The sequence below is a fragment of the Cervus canadensis genome, chromosome 3 (genome assembly GCF_019320065.1).
Source record: "Cervus canadensis isolate Bull #8, Minnesota chromosome 3, ASM1932006v1, whole genome shotgun sequence".
NCBI lineage: Eukaryota > Metazoa > Chordata > Mammalia > Artiodactyla > Cervidae > Cervus > Cervus canadensis.
Window position 1 is genome coordinate 26,849,615 of NC_057388.1, and position 23,872 is coordinate 26,873,486.

The 23,872-nt window shown below is 37.1% G+C and overlaps 1 protein-coding gene across 1 annotated transcript in view; it reads right to left on the reverse strand.

Moving 5' to 3' along the window:
- The window catches only part of MACC1 (MET transcriptional regulator MACC1), an 80,080-nt gene that overhangs the window by 17,070 nt on the left and 39,138 nt on the right, over positions 1–23,872 (reverse strand). Inside the window, 4 exon segments of the mRNA XM_043462801.1 lie at positions 2,036–2,224; positions 5,121–5,740; positions 5,743–7,164; positions 8,632–8,754. Coding sequence (XP_043318736.1) covers positions 2,036–2,224; positions 5,121–5,740; positions 5,743–7,164; positions 8,632–8,754 — 2,354 coding nt within the window.

Consider the following 23,872-nt stretch of genomic DNA (forward strand, 5'->3'; position numbering starts at 1 on the left):
GAGAATTTTGAGCATTACTTTGCTAGCGTATGAGATGAGTGGAATTGTGCAGTAGTTTGAACACTCTTTGGCATTGCCTTTCTTTGGGATTGGAACGAAAGCTGACCTTTTCCAGTCCTGTGGCCACTTGTGAGTTTCCCAAATTTGCTGGCATGTTGAGAGCAGCAATTTAACAGCATTATTTTTAGGATTTGAAATAGCTCAGTTGGAATTCCATCACCTCCACTAGCTTTGTTCATAGTGATGCTTCCTAAGGCCCACTTGACCACACACTCCAGGTGGTCTGGCACTAGGTCAGTGATCACACCATCATGGTTATCTGGGTCATTAAGATCTTTTTTGTATAGTCCTTCTGTGTATTCTTTCTACCTCTTAATATCTTCTGCTTCTGTTAGGTTCATACTGTTTCTTTTATTGAGCCCATCTTTGCATCATATGTTCCCTTGGTATTTCTAATTTTTTGGTATTTCTAAATGTTTTGTTCCCTTGGTACTTCAAATTTCTAGTCTTTCCCATTCTGTTGTTTTCCTCTATTTCTCTGTATCAATCACTTAGGAAGGCTCTCTTATCTCTCCTCGCTATTCTTTGGAACTCTGCATTCAAATGGGTATATCTTTCCTTTTCTCCTTGCCTTTTGCTTCTCTTTTTTTCTCAGCTATTTGTAAGGCCTCCTTAGACAACCATTTTGCCTTTTTGCATTTCTTTTTCTTGGGGATGGTTTTGATCACAGCCTCCTGTACAGTGTTATGAACCTCTTCCATAGTTCTTCAGGCACTGTCTCTATCAGATCTAATCCCTTTAATCTATTTGTCATTTCTACTATATAATTGTAAGGGATTTGATTTAGTCAATTAAAAAAATGACTCATATGTCTTTGTGGTAAATAGAAAAAATATTTATATAACTTACACTGAATAGTATACTTTGTTTTAATATTAATAAAAATTTTGCATTTTATGTATTTGCTTTGTTTTACATGCTGTGAGAAATGGAGTATTTCCTGCCATGCCAGCAAACAAGGATCACAGTCATCAGTGATTCCAACCCTCCAAATGTGAATTCCTGACTTCTAAGGGTACCCAGGAAGAGTAACTGAGCTCTCTGGCCCATTGGGCCAGTCGCTCCCTACAGTGAGCATGGAGGAATTCCGGATGTGAAAAATGCAGGATGCTGGGCCCAGATGGCTGAGATGCATATGAAAGGAATGATTTCAGTAAGCCCAGACTCTTGTATGTTCGCATACATAGAAAAGTGCTACATTTCTTAACTTGAGATATCTGGTTTTCTGTAATTTACCAGAAACTTCTGATGTTCAGACGACCTGCCCTTTGTTGCAAACTTCTATATGACCTGACTCCTCCCCCCACTTCCTCAGAGCAGTTCTTTCCGGGCTGCTTGAGATGCTGCCTCCCAGGCTTAACTCCCCCAAATTTCCAAATAAAACATAACTCTCAACTTCTAGTTTGTGACTATATTTTAAGTTGAAATCATTCTGTATTTGATGTCTATAGTTATTGTATGCAAAATTGTGAAGGAGATAGATAACGCACACAGATATCTCTAGCTATTGTTACCAACAACCTCACATCATTTCCTCTCTTAAATGTTTTTTTTGTCACCAAACATTATTTATCACCAATGACTAATTCTATTTTTGAAGCTGATAAATACTTACTATTGTGTCCCTTTTCCTTGTCCTGACCGGGTCCCAACTCTTTCCTTCAAAGTTTATCTTTTCTCCGCCTCAAGTCCTTATAGCCCTCCATAACAACTGCCTATCTGATTTGGTCAATTTGATAAAAGACCATATGCAATCCAGTAGGGGAAACATCAATATATCTTAAAGGCTCTTAATGCCATCAAAGAATGACATGTGTATATTTCAGATAACATCAATGGTTATAGGTGCAGTGATTTCAGTGAGTGGATCCTTTAGGACACTCCCTCAATCAGTTAGTATATGCAGTGGACTCTTGACTGCATTTGATTTACTTTATCTGCAGTTTTTTACTACTTAGATGAACAGAAAGCTTACCTCTGCAGCCACATCTCCAGATTTTCCTTGGTGAGGAATTTCATACACCTCCATCTGTCGCTTTGTGAGTCGCACTAGCTTTTCAGCTAGTTCCCTCCAGCCTTTCCCAAGCTTGACGGCTGAAGTCAGAATAGCAGCCTCCTGGACAAGATGCACTACTAACCCTTGGCAATCCATCTTCAGCAGAGCCTGCAGCAACAACTGCATGTCATAATGTAAAGCAACTAATTTGAACTTTTATCTAGAAATTAAATCTGTTATTACATATTCTGGAAACTGGCATCCTTTTATTCACCACACATATATTTGAATTTTCTAAAATTCAAAGAGTTGATTTACTTTTAAGCAAATCCAACAAGCAAAGTACAGAGGATACAAACTAGACCAGAATTAAGGGGAGTTTTAGGGCTAACTCAGTAACTAATTATAGGTCCTTAAATAAACCACTTAACTAATATGTCTCTTAATAGCCTTAATTACCAAAGGAGGAAGTTGAATTAGCCACTTCCAAAGATACCCTGAGGTTTTAGCAGTTAATAATTTATTAACCCATGATTATTCACTATACAAACAGTAATTACTTTCCTTCCAGAGGACTGGCTATAGGATTTCTAGAGTGAGCACACAGCTGTTGGTAAATATTATTTAATTTTTTAATCAAAATATGATTTAAAACTCCCCAGAATTATGTGTATTTCATAAAAATGAGAAACTTAGACAACCTTGAACAAAGCTATTGCTATTAATAACTTAAAAAATTAGCTCTCTCCCTTTACCATCAATGTAGTTAATGCTAAATTTAAATCACAAGGTATCAAATACAAAACACCTGGGTTTCAACAATGCAAAAAAGAAAACCTTCAGACTCTTTTTTCTTCCTTAATTAAGCATCTGAGCTTTGTCAGTCACCATGCATGTTTCAAACAGGTCTACAAGTGTCTCTTTTGTCTTGAATGTATTTTTAAAGTACAAGATGAGATTTATCTATATTTCTTTTCTGTTTAAATAAAAATGTTCAGTAGTCCCTCATCATTTAATGGCACTTAAAAGCTTTATCTATCATTATGAAACAATAAGTAAAAGTGAATGACTGAGCGAAGCAACTATTAAAGTCGAAAGAATGTCCATTCTTATGGATGCATTAGGAGAACTACCCATGGTCTGTATACATAGACTATATTTATCCACAAATTTATGGAGAGGAGTTGTGACCTCAGAGAGAAGCAGTGCTGAGACAGCAGGCCCCTGAGGGTGCTTTTAGTAAACTGTGGAGTGGGTTTAGCTTATACCAGTTCCTTGTTTTAAGGAAAATAAATTTGCACTTAAAGTTATAAAACCCAAGTTTAAAATCCAACTCCACAAAGAATAGGAATTTAGATAAATCACAAAATGTCTCTATTTAATGACCTTTAAAGTGGATATGATAGTAATACTACCCCATCTAACCCCCTATAATAATTATGAAAGTTGAATTAGATGCTGAAGTGCTTAGAGTATCAAATTCCAAAATATATAAAGACAGTCTTAATGTCTAGAGATGATTAAGGAGATTGTAACTCACAATCTCTGTAAGTTCATTTCCAGCTACTCCAAGCTAGAATCCCAAATATACAACCCAAGAAAAAGGTACACAATTGAAGAGTATCTGTGTGTATGTGTGTTAGTCACTCAGTCGTGCCTGACTTTTTGCAACCCCATGAAATATAGCCCACAAGACTCCTCTGTCCTTGGAATTCTCCAGGCAAGAATACTGGAGTGGGTTGCCATTCCCTTCTCCAGGGGATCTTCCTGACTCAGGGATTGAACCCGGGTCTCCCACACCGCGGGCAGATTCTTTACCATTTGAGCTATCCGGGAAGCCCATAAGCCCATATGCATATATATACTACATCATGTTAGCTATTGTTAACATCACAAACTCCTTGCCAAAAATTTTTTCTCCCATTTTGCACTTTGATTAAAACTTGACTCCTCTACATGAATCTGCCTCATCTTACATGAACCACTCATCTCTTATAGGGCACCAGTTTTGCACAGTTATAATGATATTTACTACACACCAACACACATACTTAAATATCTTTATATACATATGTACATTGTTAAAAAATTTGTTTCAGGGAAAGTAGTAGTTTTATGTGTGGCTTTGGAACCAAAAAGATTTCAAATCCCATCTCTGATACTAACCAACTGGCAGATCTTGGACAAGTTGCCCAACCTCCCATGACTCACTTTCCTCTATTTGAAGATGGAGATACTAACTAGACTCATCCTATATTGTGGTTAAAATGGCCAAATGAGAGAGTATGTATAGAGTGCTGGGCACAGTGCCAAATATATAGAAATCCTTAGGAAAGTGGTATACATCATTATTGTTATTTACACAGTCACATTTTAGCCATTTTTAGAAATATGCTCTTAATTTTTTTTTACTTTTATAAATTACTGAATGTCCAAATTTAAGACAAAACAGTTCTTTATGTTTTTTATAGTTCTCTGCTGAGCCTTACACTGGGGTGAATGCTATGTTGAAAAAATCATGATTCTTAGAGTCCTATTCAAACATAAAGATTAAGAAGAGAATTAGCAATATCATTTTTGGATTGTGATGCACTGCATATAGAAGACAAATGTTAAATTGCTAAAGGTAAGGACATCGGTGATACATCTAAAAAACACTAAAAAGTGAATCTACAGCAATGCCCAAGTTACGTAGTTTTGTTTCAGTTTTGTCTTATTTACTTTCATGTAATTGGAGCTCCTCTGATATTTTAAGAGCTATCTAAATATTTGAGAGAGGAAAAAAAAAGGGATCTCTTAATTGTTATGTTTTTGCACAAACAGAATCTTTAATCTTCCATTAAAGGATGATCCTTGGGGGCCTAGTTTCTGGGAAAATCACAATTGAATGTCAAATCTAAGAAACTAGTTATATGATCTTGTACGCAAAGCTCTGAAGTGAACTTCAATTTATTTGAGACTGCTGAGAGATTTTTAAACTACTTTCATATGTTTACTTATAAATATTGCCAAGTTAATAGAGTTCTCTATGGTAAGTAAATTCCTGTGATCAAGCAATACTCACCACAGTAAGTTCATAAAGAAACTTCCTGGTATTTCTATCTGCATGGCAATCTTCCTTTAACTTCTTTACAACATAAGCAACTTTTTCTGATTCTTTGTCTGCTTGTAGTTGATCAAAGTCTTCCAGTGCCAGATGTGAATAGCCTAGGACATAAGCTAAAGCTTTCCAATCATACACTTTTTCTGACACCAAGGTCAAGACAACTGAGTAGATGTAAGTCAGTTTTTTAAGAGGCAGGGTAATTTGTTCAAGAAGATTCCAGGTTGTGAAGACATTATCTGACATAGACATTACTTGTTCCTTTGCAATCACTCTGATGTTTTTGCAATGTAAAAGTCCAATCTTACCTCTCAGGACTCCCACATACCATTCTTTCACTTTGGACTGTCCAATGGCTTTTACTTTGACTTCTCCAAGAAGAGCTACTGTGTCCCCTTTGAAATATTCAAGTAAGTATTCAATCTTATTTTGTCTTATCACTGTCTTCTGGGTTATTCCATAACTGGTAAAGTTCAATTTTTTGTCTTGAAATGTAGGATATTTAACATGCACTGTTGGTAATAAAGGAGAAGATTTGATTTCCTTCTTTTTCTGCAAATCACTTGGCAGATTTGACAGCTTTTTAGGTTTGGAGCCGGATCGGGTGAAGTTATAAAGAACTGTGTCACTGGACTACCACTGCGAGGCTCCACCTGAACACAGAAAACAAACAAGTGCATTTCTCTGGAGCCAGCTAAAGAGAAGAAAAATTGTTCATGAACTACTTGACCTGATTGCAAGTGCTTTTGCTTAACTTCTTTCCTTTTTCTTTCTGCTTTTACTTCAAAATCAGGATCACATGATAAGACAGATATACTTAAATCTTGCGGCTTTTCAAGTAAGAAGGAATGCTTCCCCCAGAGCTGAAATACCACTGGAGGTGTGTTGGGGTTCCCACCTTTTTTAATATCAGAGATAGTAAGTTTTCTTGGCAAATAACTATGTCCACAAACTGTGAAAACAGCAGTGAAACTGGGGTGGATATATTTGGGTCCATAAATTCCAACTGAAATGGTTTTGTGGATATAATCCCAGATGGTGGCAGCTGGTGATTGAGTATCTTTAGTTTGTGCGGCAACCACTAGATACATCACTTGACTTAAGTCTACTAGCTTGACTTGGATGGTGTCTTTATAAATGTAGCAGTTGTTTAATACCTTGAAAGGGCCTTCTTTATCCAGACTGTGTAAACACACTATTTCTGCCATGAATTGGCTGAAAGGATCCTTTTTCACTTCAGCCCCAATTTTCATCTCCAGCAAAATGGCTTCCATTGTGTTAAGGTTACCTAACATGATTTCCAACAGTGGGCTTATGGTGCATGAAAAATCATGATTAAGCTTTTGTGGAGGATCTAGAAAAACCCTTAGAGATACCTCTTGGAATTCCCCCACAGCTACATGGCCTTGGGGCACATGAACAGTGATATCTGATTCAGGTAATTGTACTGACCCTCCTTGGTGGTCTAATTTGCAAACCACTGTAGTCTCTGCAACTTGTGTTTGAGCCCATCCAGGACTCTGATTAATTGTACTCAAATCTAGGCAGGAACGGGCAAGGTGGCGCTGACTTAACCAAGCCATTTTATAAGCCTCTCGATCGTTTCGAAGCCATTCTAAGTCTTGTTCTAAGATCTGGTCAGAGTTATGTATGTTCTGATGGGCATGCGCAGTGTCACCCAAAATGTCCAAAAGTTCTGACACACTTTTAGATCTTCCACATTTCCTTGAAGAAGACTGCCTAAGCAACTGATGCACATCAAGTTCATCACCAGATGAATCAAAAGAGTTTCCAGTTTCTATTTCTCTATAAAAAAGAAAAGGATCTTCTTTCAAGATAGAAATATTATTTCTCTTCTGGTTATTTCTTAGCTGAGTTATATCATCCAAAAATGGGTTAGATGCAGACAGTTCATTCCAGAATGGATTTGTAGCATTGGAAGCATTATTGTCATGAAGTGTGAAATCCTCTGGCCAATCAAGAGGCAAACCAGGATCTGGACATTCTTGTTGTTTAAACCAAAATAAAGCAAAACGAAGATGAAATGGCATTCTGAGATACAACCAAGATTAATTTTTATTATAGCTTAAAAATTGAAGAATTTTTATTTGTCTTTGATCTCCAGTCTAAGTACTACAAAATTAATGTTAAGTTTGGTCAAATTTCCATGTTGAGAGGAAAGAGAAATTGTTCAGCCAGGTTATTTTAACTCTATGAAACATTATTTTATCTTAAGACACAATGATTTATAAACAAAAACATTTAGAAATTTCAATAATAATCATTTAACACATATTTGTGAAAATTACTCAAGACTACATACATTTATTTCTTGTTTAATATGTCATTTTCATAATGAGTACCTGTGAATTAACAGAATAGCCTATTATCCAGATTTTTCTAAATATACAGTGGTTGGTCTCATTACATCTAGATTAAACATTTTCTTTCCTGATAATATTCAACATGTGAAAAATATCAAATATATCTATAAACAGCTAAAATGTTAAAAAAAATAACAAACTAGACACGCATGGATTCCTTAGAATATTTTCTGAAAATTTCATATTGATAAATTTTAATAGGTTGATTTTTTTCATGAAAAATGAACATTTCATGAAAATAAGCACTGAAAAAATAGACCACCATTAGATTTACTACTTGAAGGAATTCATTGAGCTTTTTAAAGTTTAAAATGGCAAAGAACAGGCTTATTGCCACCACAAAAGGGAAATACACTGTTACTTTGGAAAGTTGGCATTTTAAGAATCAGCAACACATTCAAATACTTCTATATCAACTATAATGAATTTCTATATATCTCAAAAATATACCGACTATTTATGTTTAGAGCAAATTATATTTGATCACTTTTTCAATAAATATTGATAATGAATCTGTGGACTTTGTAAAACTGTGGCTGCTTTAGAGAAAATGAAAGCTAAAATAGAAAAATGAATTCAAGTAAGCTTTCAGATGTTTTGGTTTGTTATATATAGAACTATATATTGATTGAAATTAGTTTTAAGTGTCATATATTAAAAATGTTAAGATATATTTTCAAAAACAATTGCTGCATTTCTTTTATTTTTACACTTTTCTTCAAATCCAGGACCTTCAAACTCTCTTAAAACCTACATTTCCTCTGAGAATCTATTCAATTCTTTTATACTGGATTTATTGGCCCACTGCAACCTACAGATATCTCTTTGACCTCAAAATTCACTGTATTTACTGCATATACTGCTCATTTAATAAAGAACTTTGTCTCCTTGTAATACTTATTATTACCTGTTTTATTTTATTTTGATTATTTTATTTTTCTCATCTTTTTAATGATAGTGTAAGTATTTCAATGATAAAGTTGTGATTTTACAATTCTCTTAATTGTTTGTAACACTTTTCAGAAGTAGTCCCCCAATAATTAGTCACGATGGATAAAAAAAATTTCAATAAATATAAATTGCTGTACCTGTAATATCACAATTTCTTGAGGATTTTTGGGCTTCCATGTCAAACAGATTTCCTTCAGACCTACTTCGTGAAATTCCTCCTGACCAAAGATGGGCTTTTTCACTAGTTAACATTATTCCACCTACAAAGTAAACAATATATATGCATATATATATGCTATATATATATGTATATTTCTTACAAGATAATATAAACAGGTTGGCATAGACACCAAACTCAAAGAAATCCACAGATTTAAATAGAAAACTACCTATAAAAATACTCTGCATAGATCCTCTACTTCTGGTGTGATGCTTGACTAGATATCCTGATGTAGATATTAATACTCCACTGAAAAACACTCAGATTCTGGATTAATAGCAACAAACAAACCTAGAAATGCATTAAGGATACTATACTATAAAAAACATAATAATGAAAAACCCAAGGATAACAAAAAGAATAGTACTTTGACACTCCACTAAATAGGCATTTCTTGTTTGATGATTGAAAAACTAAAAAAATCATTAAACTGGATATTCTTTCTAAATCCTTCTATAAATTCAATGCAGTTCAAGAAAAATCACATATTAGGTACATGATTGTTTGTAATTTAGGCTGTTTTAAAAATTACGAAGAAAAGCAAAGGGCTATTCAAGACAATCCAGAAGGATATGATAGAAGTGATGTGTGATACCAGATATCATCATTTATTAGAAATAGGTGCTAAGTAAGACAATGTGGATTTGGAATAGAAATATACTAAGGACACACTAAGATCATGGCATCTGGTCCCATCACCTAATGGGAAATAGATGGGGAAACAGTGGAAACTGTCAGACTTTATTTTTTTGGGCTCCAAAATCGCTGCAGATGGTGATTGCAGCCATGAAATTAAAAGATGCTTACTCCTTGGAAGGAAAGTTATGACCAACCGAGATAGCATATTAAAAAGCAGAGACATTACTTTGTCAACAAAGGTCCATCTAGTCAAGGCTATGGTTTTTCCAGTGGTCATGTATGGATGTGAGAGTTGGACTGTGAAGAAAGCAGAGCGCCGGAGAATTGATGCTTTTGAACTATGGTGTCAGAGAAGACTCTTGAGAGTCCCTTGGACTGCAAGGAGATCCAACCAGTCCATCCTAAAGGAGATAAGTCCTGGGTGTTCATTGGAAGGACTGATGCTGAAGCTGAAACTCCAATACTTTGGCCACCTCATGCGAAGAGCTGACTCATTGGAAAAGACCCTGATGCTGGGAAGGATTGGGAACAGGAGGAGAAGGGGACGACAGAGGATGAGATGGCTGGATGGCATCACCGACTTGATGGACGTAAGTTTGGATAAACTCTGGGAGTTGGTGATGGACAGGGAGGCCTGGCATGCTGCGATTCATGGGGTTGCAAAGAGTCGGACACGACTGAGCGACTGAACTGAACTGAACTGAAGGACACACAATATCCCCAGAAGTAGTATCACCCTCAAATGAAAACTTAATATTTAAATACAATAGAGATGGCCAGGCAGAGCAGTGTGGAAATAGATAATTCAATTAACAGTGATGGGACAATCGGTGGTTCATGCTGAAAAAAATTACATTGATAATATTCAAAAATTTATTCTAAGAGATTTAAAGACTGAAAAGCAAAACTTTAAAAGTAGAGTCTAAAGACTTATCTTGATGGTGTTCAGAAACAATTTTTAAGCAAAGCACAAACACAAAATGCAAACTTAAAAAAAAATGAGATATCCTATATATCAAAGGACATTGTTCACAAAAAGTAAAAACACAAGCCAAAAACTTGGAGAAGATATTTTAATTTTATATGACTGAAGAAGAAAAAAGGATTGGATTCCAAAATATATTGAAGACTTCTACAAATCAGCAAAATAAGACAATGTTACAAAAAAACTGGGAAGACCCAGAGGGATCAGGTAGAGGGGGAGCTATTGTAGATAATGCTGCAGTAAACAATAGGATAATGTGTCTTTTTCAATTTTGCTTTCCTCAGGGTGTATGCCTAAGAGTGGAATTGATGGGTCATATGGTGGTTTTATTGTTAGTTTTTAAAGGAATCGCTATACCGTCCACCATAGTGGCTCTATCAATTTACATTCCCACCAATAGTGCAAGAGTGTTCCCTTTTCTCCATACCTTCTCCAGATTTATTGTTTTTAGACTTTTTGATCATGGTCATTCTGACTGGAGTGAGGTGATATCTCACTGTAATTTTGATTTGCATTTCTCTAACAATGAGCAATGTTGAGCATCTTTTCATTTGTTTGTTAGCCATTTGTATGTATGCTTTGGAGAAATGCCTGTTTGGGTCTTTTCCCCACTTTTTGATTGGGTTGTTTGTTTTTCTGTTACGAGTTGTATGAGCTGCTTGTATATTTTGGAAATTAATCCTTTGTTAGTTGTTTCATGTGCTATTATTTCCTCCCATTCTGAGGGTTGTCTTTTCACCTTGCTTATAGTTTCCTTTGCTGTCCAAAAGGTTTTAAAGTTTAATCAGTTCCCACTTGTTTACTTTTGTTTTTATTTCCATTACTCTAGGAAGTGGGTCATAGAGGATCTTGCTTTGATTTACATCATCAGGTGTTCTGCCTATGTTTTCCTCTAAGAGTTTTATAGTTTTTGGCCTTACATTTAGGTCTTTAATCCATTCTGAGTTTATCTTTGTGTATGGTGTTAGGAAGTGTTCTAATTTCATTCTTTTACATGTAGCTGTCCAGTTTTCCCAGCACCATTTATTGAAGAGGCTGTCTTTGCCCCATTGTATATTCTTGACTCCTTTGTCAAAAATAAGGCACCCACAGGTGCATGGGTTTATTTCCTGGCTTTCTATCTTGTCCATTGGCCTATAATTCTGTTTTTTGCCAGTACTGTCTTGATGACTGTAGCTTTGTAGTAAAATCTGCAGTCAGGAAGGCTGATTCCTCCAGCTCCATTCTTCTTTCTGAAGACTGCTTTGGTGATTTGGGGTCTTTTGTATTTCCATATGAATTGTGAACTTTTTTGATCTAGTTCTGTGAAAAATGCCAATGATAATTTGATAAGGAGCACATTGAATCTGTAGATTGTGTTTGGTAGTATAGTCATTTTCACAATATTGATTTTTCCTACCCAGGGAAATGGAATATCTCTCCATCTGTTTATGTCATCTTTGATTTCTTTCATTAGTGACTTATACTTTTCTGTGTCCAGTTCTTTTGTCTCCTTAGGTAGGTTTATTCCTAGATATTTAATTCTTTTTGTTGCAATGGTGAATGGGATTGATTCCTTGATTTCTCTTTCTGATTTTTCATTGTTAGTATATAGAAATGCAAGTAATTTCTTATTGATTTTGTACCCTTCAACTTTGCTAAATTAATTGATTAGCTCTAGTAATTTTCTGATACTATCTTTAGGGTTTTCTATGTACAGTATCATATCATCTGCAAACAGTGAGAACTTTATTTCTTTTTTTCTGATCTGGATTCCTTTTATTTATTTTTCACCACTGTTTGCTGTAGCTAGGCCTTCCAGAACTATGTTGAATAATAATGGCAAAAGTGGACACCCTAGTCTTATTCCTGATCTTAAGGGGAATGCTTTCATTTTTTCAACATTGAGAATAATGTTTGCTGTAGGCTTATCATATATGGTCTTTACTATGTTGAGGTAGGTTCCTTCTATGCCCATTTTTTGAAGAGTTTTAATCATAAATGGGGAGAAGGCAATGGCACCCCACTCTAGTACTCTTGCCTGGAAAATTCCATGGATGGAGGAGCCTGGTGGGCTGTGGTCCATGGGGTTGCTAAGAGTCGGACACGACTGAGCAACTTCACTTTCACTTTCCACTTTCATGCATTGGAGGCGGAAATGGCAACCCACTCCAGTATTCTTGCCTGGAGAATCCCAGGGATGGGGCAGCCTGGTGGGCTGACGTCCATGGGGTCACACAGAGTTGGACACAACTGAAGTGACTTAGCAGCAATCATAAATGGGTCCTGAATTTTGTCAAGGCTTTTCCTGCATCTATTGAGATGATCATATGGTTTTTATCTTCCAACTTGTTAATACAGTGTATCACATTGATTGATTTGCATATATTGAAGAATCCTTGCATTCCTGGAATAAACCCACCTTGATCATGGTGTACGAGCTTTCTGAAGTGTTGCTGAATTCTGTTTGCTAAAATTTTGTTGAGGATTTTTGCATCTATATTCATCAGTGACATTCACCTGTAGTTTTCTTTTTTGTGTGTTGCTTTTTTTTTTTTCCATTTATTTTTATTAGTTGGAGGCTAATTACAATATTGTAGTGGTTTTTGTCATACATTGACATGAATCAGCCATGGATTTACATGTATTCCCCATCCCGATCCCCCCTCCCACCTTCCTCTCCACCCAGTTCCTCTGGGTCTTCCCAGTGCACCAGGCCCGAGCACTTGTCTCATGAATCCAGCCTGGGCTGGTGATCTGTTTCACCCTAGATAATATACATGTTTCGATGCTGTTCTCTCGAAACATCCCACCCTCGCCTTCTCCCACAGAGTCCAAAATTCTGTTCTGTACAACTGTGTCTCTTTTTCTGTGTGTGTTGTTTTCATCCGGTTTTGGTATTGAGGTGAGGCTGGACTTGTAGAAATGGCTTGGCAGTGTTCCTTCCTCTGCAATTTTTTGAAAGAATTTTAGAAGGATAGGCATTAGCTCATCTCTAAATGTTTGATAGAATTCTGTGAAGCCATCCAGTCCTGGGCTTTTGTTTTTGGGAGATTTTTGATCACAGCTTCAATTTCAGTGCTTGTAATAGGGTTGTTCATAATTTCTATTTCTTCTTGGTTCAATCTTGGAAGATTGAACTTTTCTAAGAATCTGTCCATTTCCTACAGTTTATCTATTTTATTACCATATGGTTGTTCATAATGGTCTGTTATAATTTTTTGTATTTCTGCGTTGTCTTTTGTAACCTCTCATTTCTCATTTCTAGTGTTGTTGATTTGATTCTTCTTTTTTTCTTGATGAGTCTGGCTAACGATTTGTCAACTTTGTTTATCTTCTCAAAGAACCAGCTTTTAGTTTTATTAATCTTTACTATTGTTTCTTTCCTTTCTTTTTCATTTATTTTTCCTTCGATCTTTATGATTTCTATCCTTCTACTAATTTTGTTTTTTCTTTCTGTTCTTCTTTTTCCAGTTGTTTTAGGTGTAAAGTTAAGCTGTCTACTCGATGTTTTTCTTTTCTCTTGAGGTAGTGTTGTTTTGTTATAAACTTCCCTCTTAGAAGTGCTTTTGCTACATCCCATAGGTTTGAGTTGTTGTGTTTTCATTGTCATTTGTTTCTAGAAATTTTTTGATTTCCCTTTTGATTTCTTCAGTGACCTGCTGGGTTATTTATAAATGTGTTGTTTAATCTCCATGTGTTTTTGTTTCATACAGTTTTTTTCTTGTAATTGATATCAAGTCCCATAGCATTATGGTCTGAGAAGATGCTTGATATGATTTCAATTTTCTTAAGTTTACTGAGGTTTGATTTGTGACCCAAGATGTGGTCTATCCTGGAGAATGTTCCATGTGGACTTGAAAAGAAAGCGTATTCTTCTGCATTTGGATGGAATGTCCTGAAGATATCAGTGAGATCCACCTCATCTGATGTATCACTTAAGACTTGCATTTCCTTATTAATTTTCTGTTTTGATGATCTGTCTATTGGTGTGAGTGGGGTGTTAAGGTCTCCCACTATTATTGTGTTACTGTCAATTTCTCCTTTTATGCCTGTTATGCTTTTCTTTTGTATTGAGGTGCTCCTGTTGATTGTGTAGATATTTACAATTGTTATGTCTTCCTCTTGGGTTGATCCCTTGATCATCATGTAGTGTCCTTCCTTTTCTCTTGTAATCTTTATTTTAAGGTCTATTTTGTCTGCTATGAAGATTGCTACTCCAGCTTTCTTTTCCTTCCCATTTGCATGGAAAGTATTTTTCCATCCTCTCACTTTCAGTCTATATGTGTCTTGAGGTCTGAAGTGGGTTTCTTGTAGATGGCATATATATGGGTCTTGTTTTTGTATCTATTCAGCCAACCTGTGTCTTTTGGTTGGAGCATTTAATGCATTTACATTTAAAGTGATTATATATATATATATATATACTATATATATATATATATATATATATATATATATTCCTATTTCCATTTTCTCATTTGTTTGGGGATTTTGTAAATCTTTTCTTCTCTTGTATTTCTTGACTATCTAAGTCCCTAACATTTGCTGTAAAGCTGGTTTGGTGGTACTGAATTCTCTTAACTTTTGCTTGTCTGAAAAGCTTTTTATTTCTCCATCAATTTTGAATGAGATCCTTGCCAAGCACATTTTTCCTTCCTGGGTGGATTTTTCCCTTTCAATACTTTAAATATATCCTGTCATTTCTTTCTGGTTTGCAGAGTTTCTGCTGAAAGATCAGCTGTTAAGCATATGAGGTTTCCCTTATGTGTTACTTGTTGCTTTCCCCTTGCTGCTTTTCATATTCTTTCTTTGTGTTTAATATTTGTTAGTTCGATTAGTATGTGTCTTGGCATATTTCTCCTTGGGTTTATCCTGTATGGGACTCTGTGCCTCTTGGACTTGATTGACTATTTTCTTTCCCATGTTGTGAATATTTTAACTATAGCTCTTAAAAATTTTCTCATACTCTTTCTTTTTCTCTTCTTCTTCTGGGGCCCCTATAATTTGAATGTTGGTGTGTTTGATATTGTCCCAGAGTTCTCTGAGACTGTTCTCAGTTCTTTTCATTCTTTTTGCTTTATTCAGCTCTTCAGAAGTTATTTCCACCATTTTATCTTCCACCTCACTGATTGGTTCTTCTGCTTCAGACAATCTGCTATTGATTCCTTCTAGAGTATTTTTCATTTCAGTAATTGTGCTGTTTGTGTGTTTATTCTTTAATTCTTCTTTGTTAATTGATACTTGCATTTTCTCCGTTTTGTTTTCATGGTGTCTGATCATCTTTACTGTCATTATTCTGAATTGTTTTTCAGGCGGTTTGCCCGTTTCCTCTTCTTTTATTTGGACTCCTGTGTTTCCAGTTTATTCCTTCATTTGTGCAGTATTTCTCTGCCTTTTCATTATTTATTTTTTTTAAGTTATTTGTTTGAGGTCTCCTATTCCTAGGCTTCAAAGAAAGTTGAATTCTTTCCTTGAAGAAGGTTGAATTCTTTCTTCTTTTTGGTTTCTGCCCTCCTAAGGTTGGTCCAGTGGTTTGTGTAAGATTTGTATAGGGTGAGATTTGTGCTGAGATTTTGTTTGATTGTTTGTTTGTTTTTCCTCTGATGGGCAAGGCTGAGTGAGGTGGTTCTCCTGTCTGCTGATGATTGGGTTTGTATTTTTGTTTTGTTTGTTATTCAGATGAGGCATCCTGCACAGGCTGCTACTGGTGGTTGGGTGATACCAGGTCTTGTATTCAAGTGGTTTCCTTTGTGTGAGTTCTCATTATTTGATACTCCCTAGGGTTAGTTCTCTGGTAGTCTAGGGTCTTGGAGTTAGTGCTCCCACTCCAAAGGCTCAGGGCTTGATATCTGCTCAGGAACAAAGATTCCACAAGAGGTTTGTTATGGCATGAAGTGAGATTAAAACAAATATCCAAAAATGAGAAACCAATGATGAACTCCAGATAAGTGGCAGTTACTAAATCAGGCAAATAACAATTAAAATACTGGGATATACATATACACCCATGAGCAAAGTCAAAACAGCTCAACAAAAATAAAGTACAGTAGATTGATCCAGTGAACAAAGGAAATAAAAAATTATATTTACCAGTTAAGAACAAAACTAAATAAAACACAAACTGGAAAACAAAACTAAAGCAAGGTGCCAAGTGGAGAATAAAGAAATGAAAACAAAGCTAACAAACATGTTGAGAGAAAAGGAGAAGAAAGAAAAGAAAGAAAGAATAGATGTGCAAAGTTAAATAGAGGTAGATTTGTATACATTAAAGATTAACTGCAAGGGGAAAAGAACAGTATGAAAGGCAAATAAAGGAATAAATGTAGAAAAAATATAATAGGTTTTAAAAAATTAAAATTATAAAAAAGAGAAAAGAAGAAAAATCAGAAGAAAGAAAAAGAGAGAAAAAAAAAAAAGGAAAACACCACAGAACTGCAAAAGCCAAAGGAAGAGCCAGAGATTTATAATAACAATAAACAGTGTGACTGAATATACACATATACATATACACCCATAAGTAAAATCAAAACAGTGCAATAAAAATAAAGTACAAATAGATTGACCCAGCGAACAAAGGAAATCAAAAATTATATCTACCAGGATAAAAACTAAAGCACAAACTAGAAAACTAAAGCAAGGTGCCAATTGGGGAATAAAGCAATAAAAATAAAACTAACAAATCTATTGAGAGGAAAGGAGAGCAGGAAAGAAAGAATAGATATGCAAAGTTAAATAGAGGTAGATAAAGAAGATTTATACATATTAAAGATTAACTGCAAGAGGAAAAGAACAGTAGAGAAAGCAAACAAAGGAATAAACGCAGAAAAAATAATAATAGATTTAAAAATTTAAATTTAAAAGAGAAAAGAAAACTAAAAAGGGAAACCACAGCTGCAAAAGCCCAATGTACAGGCAGAGGTTTATAACAATAAAAATGTGACTTAAAAATTTTTTTTCAAAGGCTTAATTGGATTTCTTAGTGCCAATAAAATCAACAATTACAATAGAGGGGGGAAAAAACAGAAAAGAAAAAAATATCAAAAAGAATCTACAGAACAATTCAAAAAATAAGAATAGTAAATGCTTTTCTTGAGTCACTGCTGTCAGAGTCCTTTCCCGTGCTGGGAGTCACCGTCCCCCTCACCTCCCTGGGATGCCCTCCCACACCGTGCTGATCTCTGGACCTGCTGTGGGGGCCGCTCAGAGTCTAATCTGGTCCTCCTCCTGTGTGTCTTGCCTTCAATGTCCACGGCTATCAGAGCTAGTGTGTTTTCTTTTGTGGGAGCTCTCAATGGCCTTTTACATATTCCATAGACAAAACGTCTGCCTAGTTGATCCTGTGGATTTAATCTGCAGCTCATACCGCTGGTGGGAAGGTTTGGGGTCTTCTTCCTTAGCCACACTGCCCCTGGGTTTCAACTGTGGTTTTATTTCCACCTTTGCATGTGGGTCACCCACTGGGGTTTGCTCCTGAGGCTGCCCTGGAGGACTTGGGTTTGCCCCTGTGAGGGCCAGGTGCAGAGGTGGTGCAGCTGCTTGGGTCACAGGGGTTCTGGCAGCACCAGGTACTCAGGGGGGTTGGTGGCTAGGACAGCAGGAAATATAGTGCTCTAGAAGAGTATGGCAATCAATATTGGCCAATACACTTCAGTATTCTTGCCTGGACAACCCCCTCTCTGAAAGAGAAGCCTGGCAGGCCACAATCCACAGGGTTGCAAAGAGTCAGACACGACCGAAGAGACCCTGTGTGCATAGACACAAGACTTTTTTTGCCTGCGGCAGCTCTGCCCCAATGAGAGTTGAGTGTGAAGGTGGAGCAGCTGCTTGGCTTGCAGGGATCCTGGTGAAGCCAAGTGTGCAGGGACATTGACTGCCTCTGCCGCAGGAGTGATGGCCCTATCAGAGTCTTTTTTCAAGCCTCTTGTAGCTGGCAATCAGAAGGCCTCTTTGGCCAGTCTGTCTCCATAGCTCTGCCCGTTCAGGCACACAGAGGGTGCCCCCTGACTGGGGTGCTACTCTGTAGATCGGCGCATCAGTCACTTAAAGGAGCACCCTGGGTGGGGTCCTACTCTTTAGTTCAGTGTGTCAGGTGTTTGATGGGCCAGCCTCTCTACTGTTCAGCTGCCGGTGCTGGCGTGTGGGGAGAGAGGCTATGGTGATGGTTCTACCCGCTACACACGACTCAGCAGCATTGTCTTGCTTCCATGGCTACCTGGCTTTCCTCCACAGGCATTTCCCACCATGATCTCCTCCCTCACATCCCCTCAATCCATCTCTCTGGAGTCAACAGCAGCCCTCGCCCTGGGATTGCCCCACAATCCCTTAACTCCAGCTCCCAGCCACTGTGCCTTCCAGGGGACCAGCGTTCCTGTCCAGGGTACATATGGCTGTAGTAAGGACTCTCTGATTCTCATTCCATTTAGGCTGACACAGATCAGCTGTTTCACTCTCAGCCTTAAGTTGTCTGACTCAGACAATTGCCCCAATATGGGGATTGGACCCCTGCTTCAGTTCCCCCACCCACCAAGGGCAGGTTCAGTCCTATTAACACTCCTGTTTTTCCCCCTAGTTCCTTCATCCTACCAAGTTTCGCATGGTTCTATATATTCTTTTCCACTTGTCAGGTACTCCTGTCCACTCTCACCTGGTGTTCTCCATGCACTTCTGTGTCTGAAGGTGTATTCCTATTTGTATCTGTGGAAAAAGATGTACTGCACGTCCACCTATTCCTCTGCCACCTTCTTTTCTAACTGTTGCTTCTTGACCTGCATGCAGGTTTCACAGGAGGCAGATAAGATGGTCTGGTATTCCCATCTCTTGAAGAACTTTTCACAGTTTGTTGTGACCCACAGAGTCAAAGGCTTTAGCGTAGTCAATGAAGCAGAAGTAGATGTTTTTTCTGGAATTCTCTTGCTTTTTCTATGACCCAATGGATGTTGGCAATTTGATCTCTGGTTCTTCTACCTTTTCTAAATCTAGGTTGAACATCTGGAAATTCTCAGTTCAAGAACTGGTTAAGCCTAGCTTGGAGAATTTTGAGCATTATTTTGCTAGTGTGTGAGATGAGTGCAATTGTGCAGTAACTTGAACATTCTTTGGCACTGTCTTTCTTAGGGATTAAAATGAAAACTGACCTTTTCCAGTCCTGTGGCCACTTCTGAGTTTTCCAAATTTTCTGGCATATTCAGTGCAGCACTTTAATAGCATCATCTTTTAGCACTTGAAACAGCTCAGCTGGAATTCCATCACCTTCACTAACTTTGTTTATAGTGATTGTTCCTAAGGCCTACTTGACTTCGCACGCTAGTATGTCTGGCTCTAAGTGAGTGATCACACCATCATGGTTATCTGGGTCATTATGATCTTTTTTGTGTAGTTCTTCTGTGTATTCTTGCCACCTCTTGTTAATATCAAACAAATATATTAAAATATGCTCAATTTATCAGTAATCAGGGAAATGCTAAATGATGCCATATGAGATACCATTATCAACCATGAAATTTAGAAAAGTTTTAAAATCTGGAAATACCAATTATTGGAAAATATGAGGAGCACAGCAAACTTTTATACACTCCTAGTGGAAGTGTCAATAAGCACAGCCACTTAGAAATCGATCTAGTATTATCTAGGAGAGATGCTTATGGTCTGTGTGTGTGTGTGTGTGTGCGTGCTCAGTCCTGTCTGACTCTTTGTGGCCCCATAGACGATAGTCTGCCAGGCTCCTCTGCCCACGGGATTTCCCAGACAAAAATGGGGTACCATTTTCTATCCCAGGGATCTTCCCCACCCGGGCCTTTTGGATTGCAGGTGCATTCTTTACCAGTAGCACCACCCGGGATGGTGGTACCTAGCAATTTTAATTCCAGTTATTTGTTTCTAGTAAACCTTGCATATGTGCATTAGAAGAAATACATAAGAATGTTCTTTATATATTTACCAAAAAACTAGAATCAATCAAAATATCCTTTGCTATATAAATTAATAAACTGTGGTGTTATAGTACAATGGAGTAACAGGCAACTATGAAAACAAATGAATTACAAGTAGAAGTATCAGTATGTACTAACTGTAGACACGGCATTGATGAGCTTCGGCTTTCTTTACATATATGTTTTCTCTGAGACCTATGACAACACTGAAAAACAGGTATATTAAATCAGATTTCATAGAGTCCAAAAATGAATCTTAGCCATGGGACATAAGTAACCTACAAGATCGAATAGCTGGTGAGTGGCTGACCAGTCATAATTATTCATGCACATTACAGCTAACCCATACACTCCATAATGCAAGCTGCCATTTATCCCTTCTCAGACTCAAGGTTCCTAACATTCCATTCTGAGACTATCCTACCTTCCAGTTACAGTTTCCACTGTTGCTTAACCTTACTTCCTGTCGTCCATCTGTTAACCACACCTCCTTCACCTCTCACTTGTCTTTTTTGCCGTACATTACTTTCAAGTTCTTGACATTTTATTTCAAAAACTTTTTTTTTTTAAGAAATAAAAAGCCTTTTCTGATAAAAAAAGAAAAAAAAATTAAAGAGGAAAAAGAATAGGGGAGGAAGGAAAAGAAAATAAAAAGAAGGACCTTCCCTGCCAGTCCACTGGTTAAGACTCCCTCCATGCTCCCAACGGAGGGGAAGCAGGTCCAATCCCTGCCTGGGCAGTTACGACCCCACATATTGTGTGGCACAGCCAAAGAAAAGGAAGGTGGAGAAAGAAAAGGAAAAAGCGGTCATATTTTCCAAACACGAAAGTGAGGTGAAGTCGCTCAGTTGTGTCCAACTCTTTGTGACCCCATGGACTGTAGCCTACCAGGCTCCTCCGTTCATGGGATTTTCCAGGCAAGGGTACTGGAGTGGGTTGCCATTTCCTTCTCCGGGGGATCTTCCCGACCCAGGAATCGAACCCAGGTCTCCTGCACTGCGGGCAGGCACTTTACCCAAACATGGTGTATAAGCAAATTAAAAAATTAGCTCATTAAAAAATGGCTCAATAGCAGGTTTTTTGTCTAACAGGTGAAGCTACATGGAAAGTTTCGGTGAAAAGCAGAATTATATGTGCTTTTTATACTGAACCTCATTTCCTGGCAGATTCTCAAAATTCTCTGGTTGATTTTACCAAATGTAATGCCCAGTACTAAAATCCTTAGAACACTTTGAAATAGTGTAGCCAAAACTTTAAAACAGGAAAACTAAGTTCACCTCCTTCAGCAAAATTAAGCAAATTAAATTGAGGAAAAATACTTAAATAAAAAAAGTACTTTTCAAAAAGATAAAGTACATTTTAAGTGGAAAACCAATTTAGACAGAAATCTACCTAAACTCTTTAATTTCTTATAGAAAAAGTACAGAAAGAAATAATTTATACCAAGGATTATTTAGCAGCAAATAACCCTTGATGTCCCAATGGGATATAGTGAGACTCTCTCAAACATGTAAGAACCAGGAGTGATGCCTTATGACATTATGCTCCTGTAGGACCATAACTCCTCAGAAACAAAGGGACAAGGTGGTTGTGCTGGAATTCTTTGTGGAGCAGCCCTCTTCTCCAGTCACCTAAGAAGATCTGCACTATCATTTAAGCCAGTAGTTGTAAAATGCAACCCTACTAGAATGACACGAAAGGTTTGAACAAACACCAAACAAAACAGTTTGCTGGAGCCACCCCCATCAGCCCTTCTAATCTATTAACAGAAGGGCTGGAGTTGCACTTGAGAATTTGCTTTTCTAAGGAAGTGGCCAAATGATAGGATGCAGTGGTTCTGGGGTAGGACACATTTCAAGAATCACATTCTAAAAACCACCCTGCTAATTTCTTTCCCAATAGATTTATCCTATCTTTGGGCTGTACCCACTACCCCCCAACAGATCTTTCTTCTTGTAATTTTTTTTCTGTATAAACACACACACACACACACACATACACATGCACACATACCTCACTGGACTTTCTCCTAAATCTGGAATTCTTTTCCTATAAATATAGGGACAGGCAGTATAAGGGAAAAGCTCTTGAGTGGAAGGAACACGGTGCTGGCATGCAGAGGGTAGTGCATGTTTACACAGGTGCACATAGCACTAGGTACATTTATCATTTCCTTGTGTTTTCTTCTAGTTAAACTTTATACTCAGCTGAAACTGCTGTCTGAAACGGGAAATTTTAAACTTCATCTAAAGAAGCATGAGTCAGTCTTTGTTGGAATGAGTAAGTAGGAAAAGAGCAGTCTACTACCTTACTAACTTAACTGGGGACATGCTCTTGCCAGTATGCTTTTACAACACAATTATTCTGATTCTACATGATCTACTTTTTTTTTCTTAAAGAACCAATCAGTAAAGTTTTGATCTTCATTTATTTTAATGTTTAAATTAGAGCTTAAGTGACAGAAAATTTACCAAGTGTATAACTCAGTAAAAGATTGCAGGTTTTTTTTTTTTTTTCAGAAGGGGGGCAGTGTTTCCAAGAGTAACCTGAGAAGCAATACCATTTAACAGAATTACTCCTTTAAAATGCATTCATTTCAAGTCATTATGTTTATGCTAGTCATTATACAGGAAAGATTGCTATTTTTAGCCACCAAGTAGGTTTAAAGTGGAGAAGGAAATGGCAACCCACTCCAGTGTTCTTGCCTGGAGAATCCCAAGGACGGGGGAGCCTGGTGGGCTGCCGTCTATGGGGTCGCACAGAGTTGGACACGACTGAAGTGACTTAGCAGCAGCAGCAGGTTCAAAGTATTTTCCAACTTGTCCTTGAATATCTCAGATCTTCTTTATATTTCTATGACCTGTACTGCATTTAATTCTTGACCTATGTGATATTAAAAATACTTCCATCTAGGTTATAACTCTTCTAGGTGACAGTACATGCTAAAATGTCAGAAGAGCAATTATTGGATTAATTGACTTCACTCCCAAAAGGCCAAACCTACCTAAATAACTGCACTTTCTTGAAAATGCAACTGGTACAAAAAGTCTCAACGGAACACAAAAGAAATGTAATCAATGTGATGATGCTTACCTGCTGTGACTTCATTGGATGTTTTCATCATGTGTATGGCCTCACTGGATATTAACCCCAGGGCACCTTTTGATTGTATACTGGCAACCTTTGATTGGTATTGCATATATCCTTACCATTAGTCATTAAACCATTTGAGTGTTACCTCTGGTAATTATGATCAAAGATTTAAAAGACTTGACAGGGAAAATACCAGGAGTCACATGTCCCAAGAAAAACAGCTTTATGCTCTTCTCCAGGGAGGGCAGCAGGGACCCTGGTGCATTAGGCAATGTTAGTAACGGACAATCATCTCTATGATGCCTCCAATTGTTGTGACTCAAAACATTCTATCAATATATCATAGTGTTAATATAACCATGTCAAGATTTCTATCATGTCCTTTTTATCTTACCACCCTTCCATCACTGGCAGAGCTGAAGTTTTGGAAAATTACAATAATTATGCAGGATAACATCATATTAGCAAGTACAAATCAGAAACAAAGAAACAGTACGGTGGAAATTGTTTTATGTTCAGCTTCATGATGT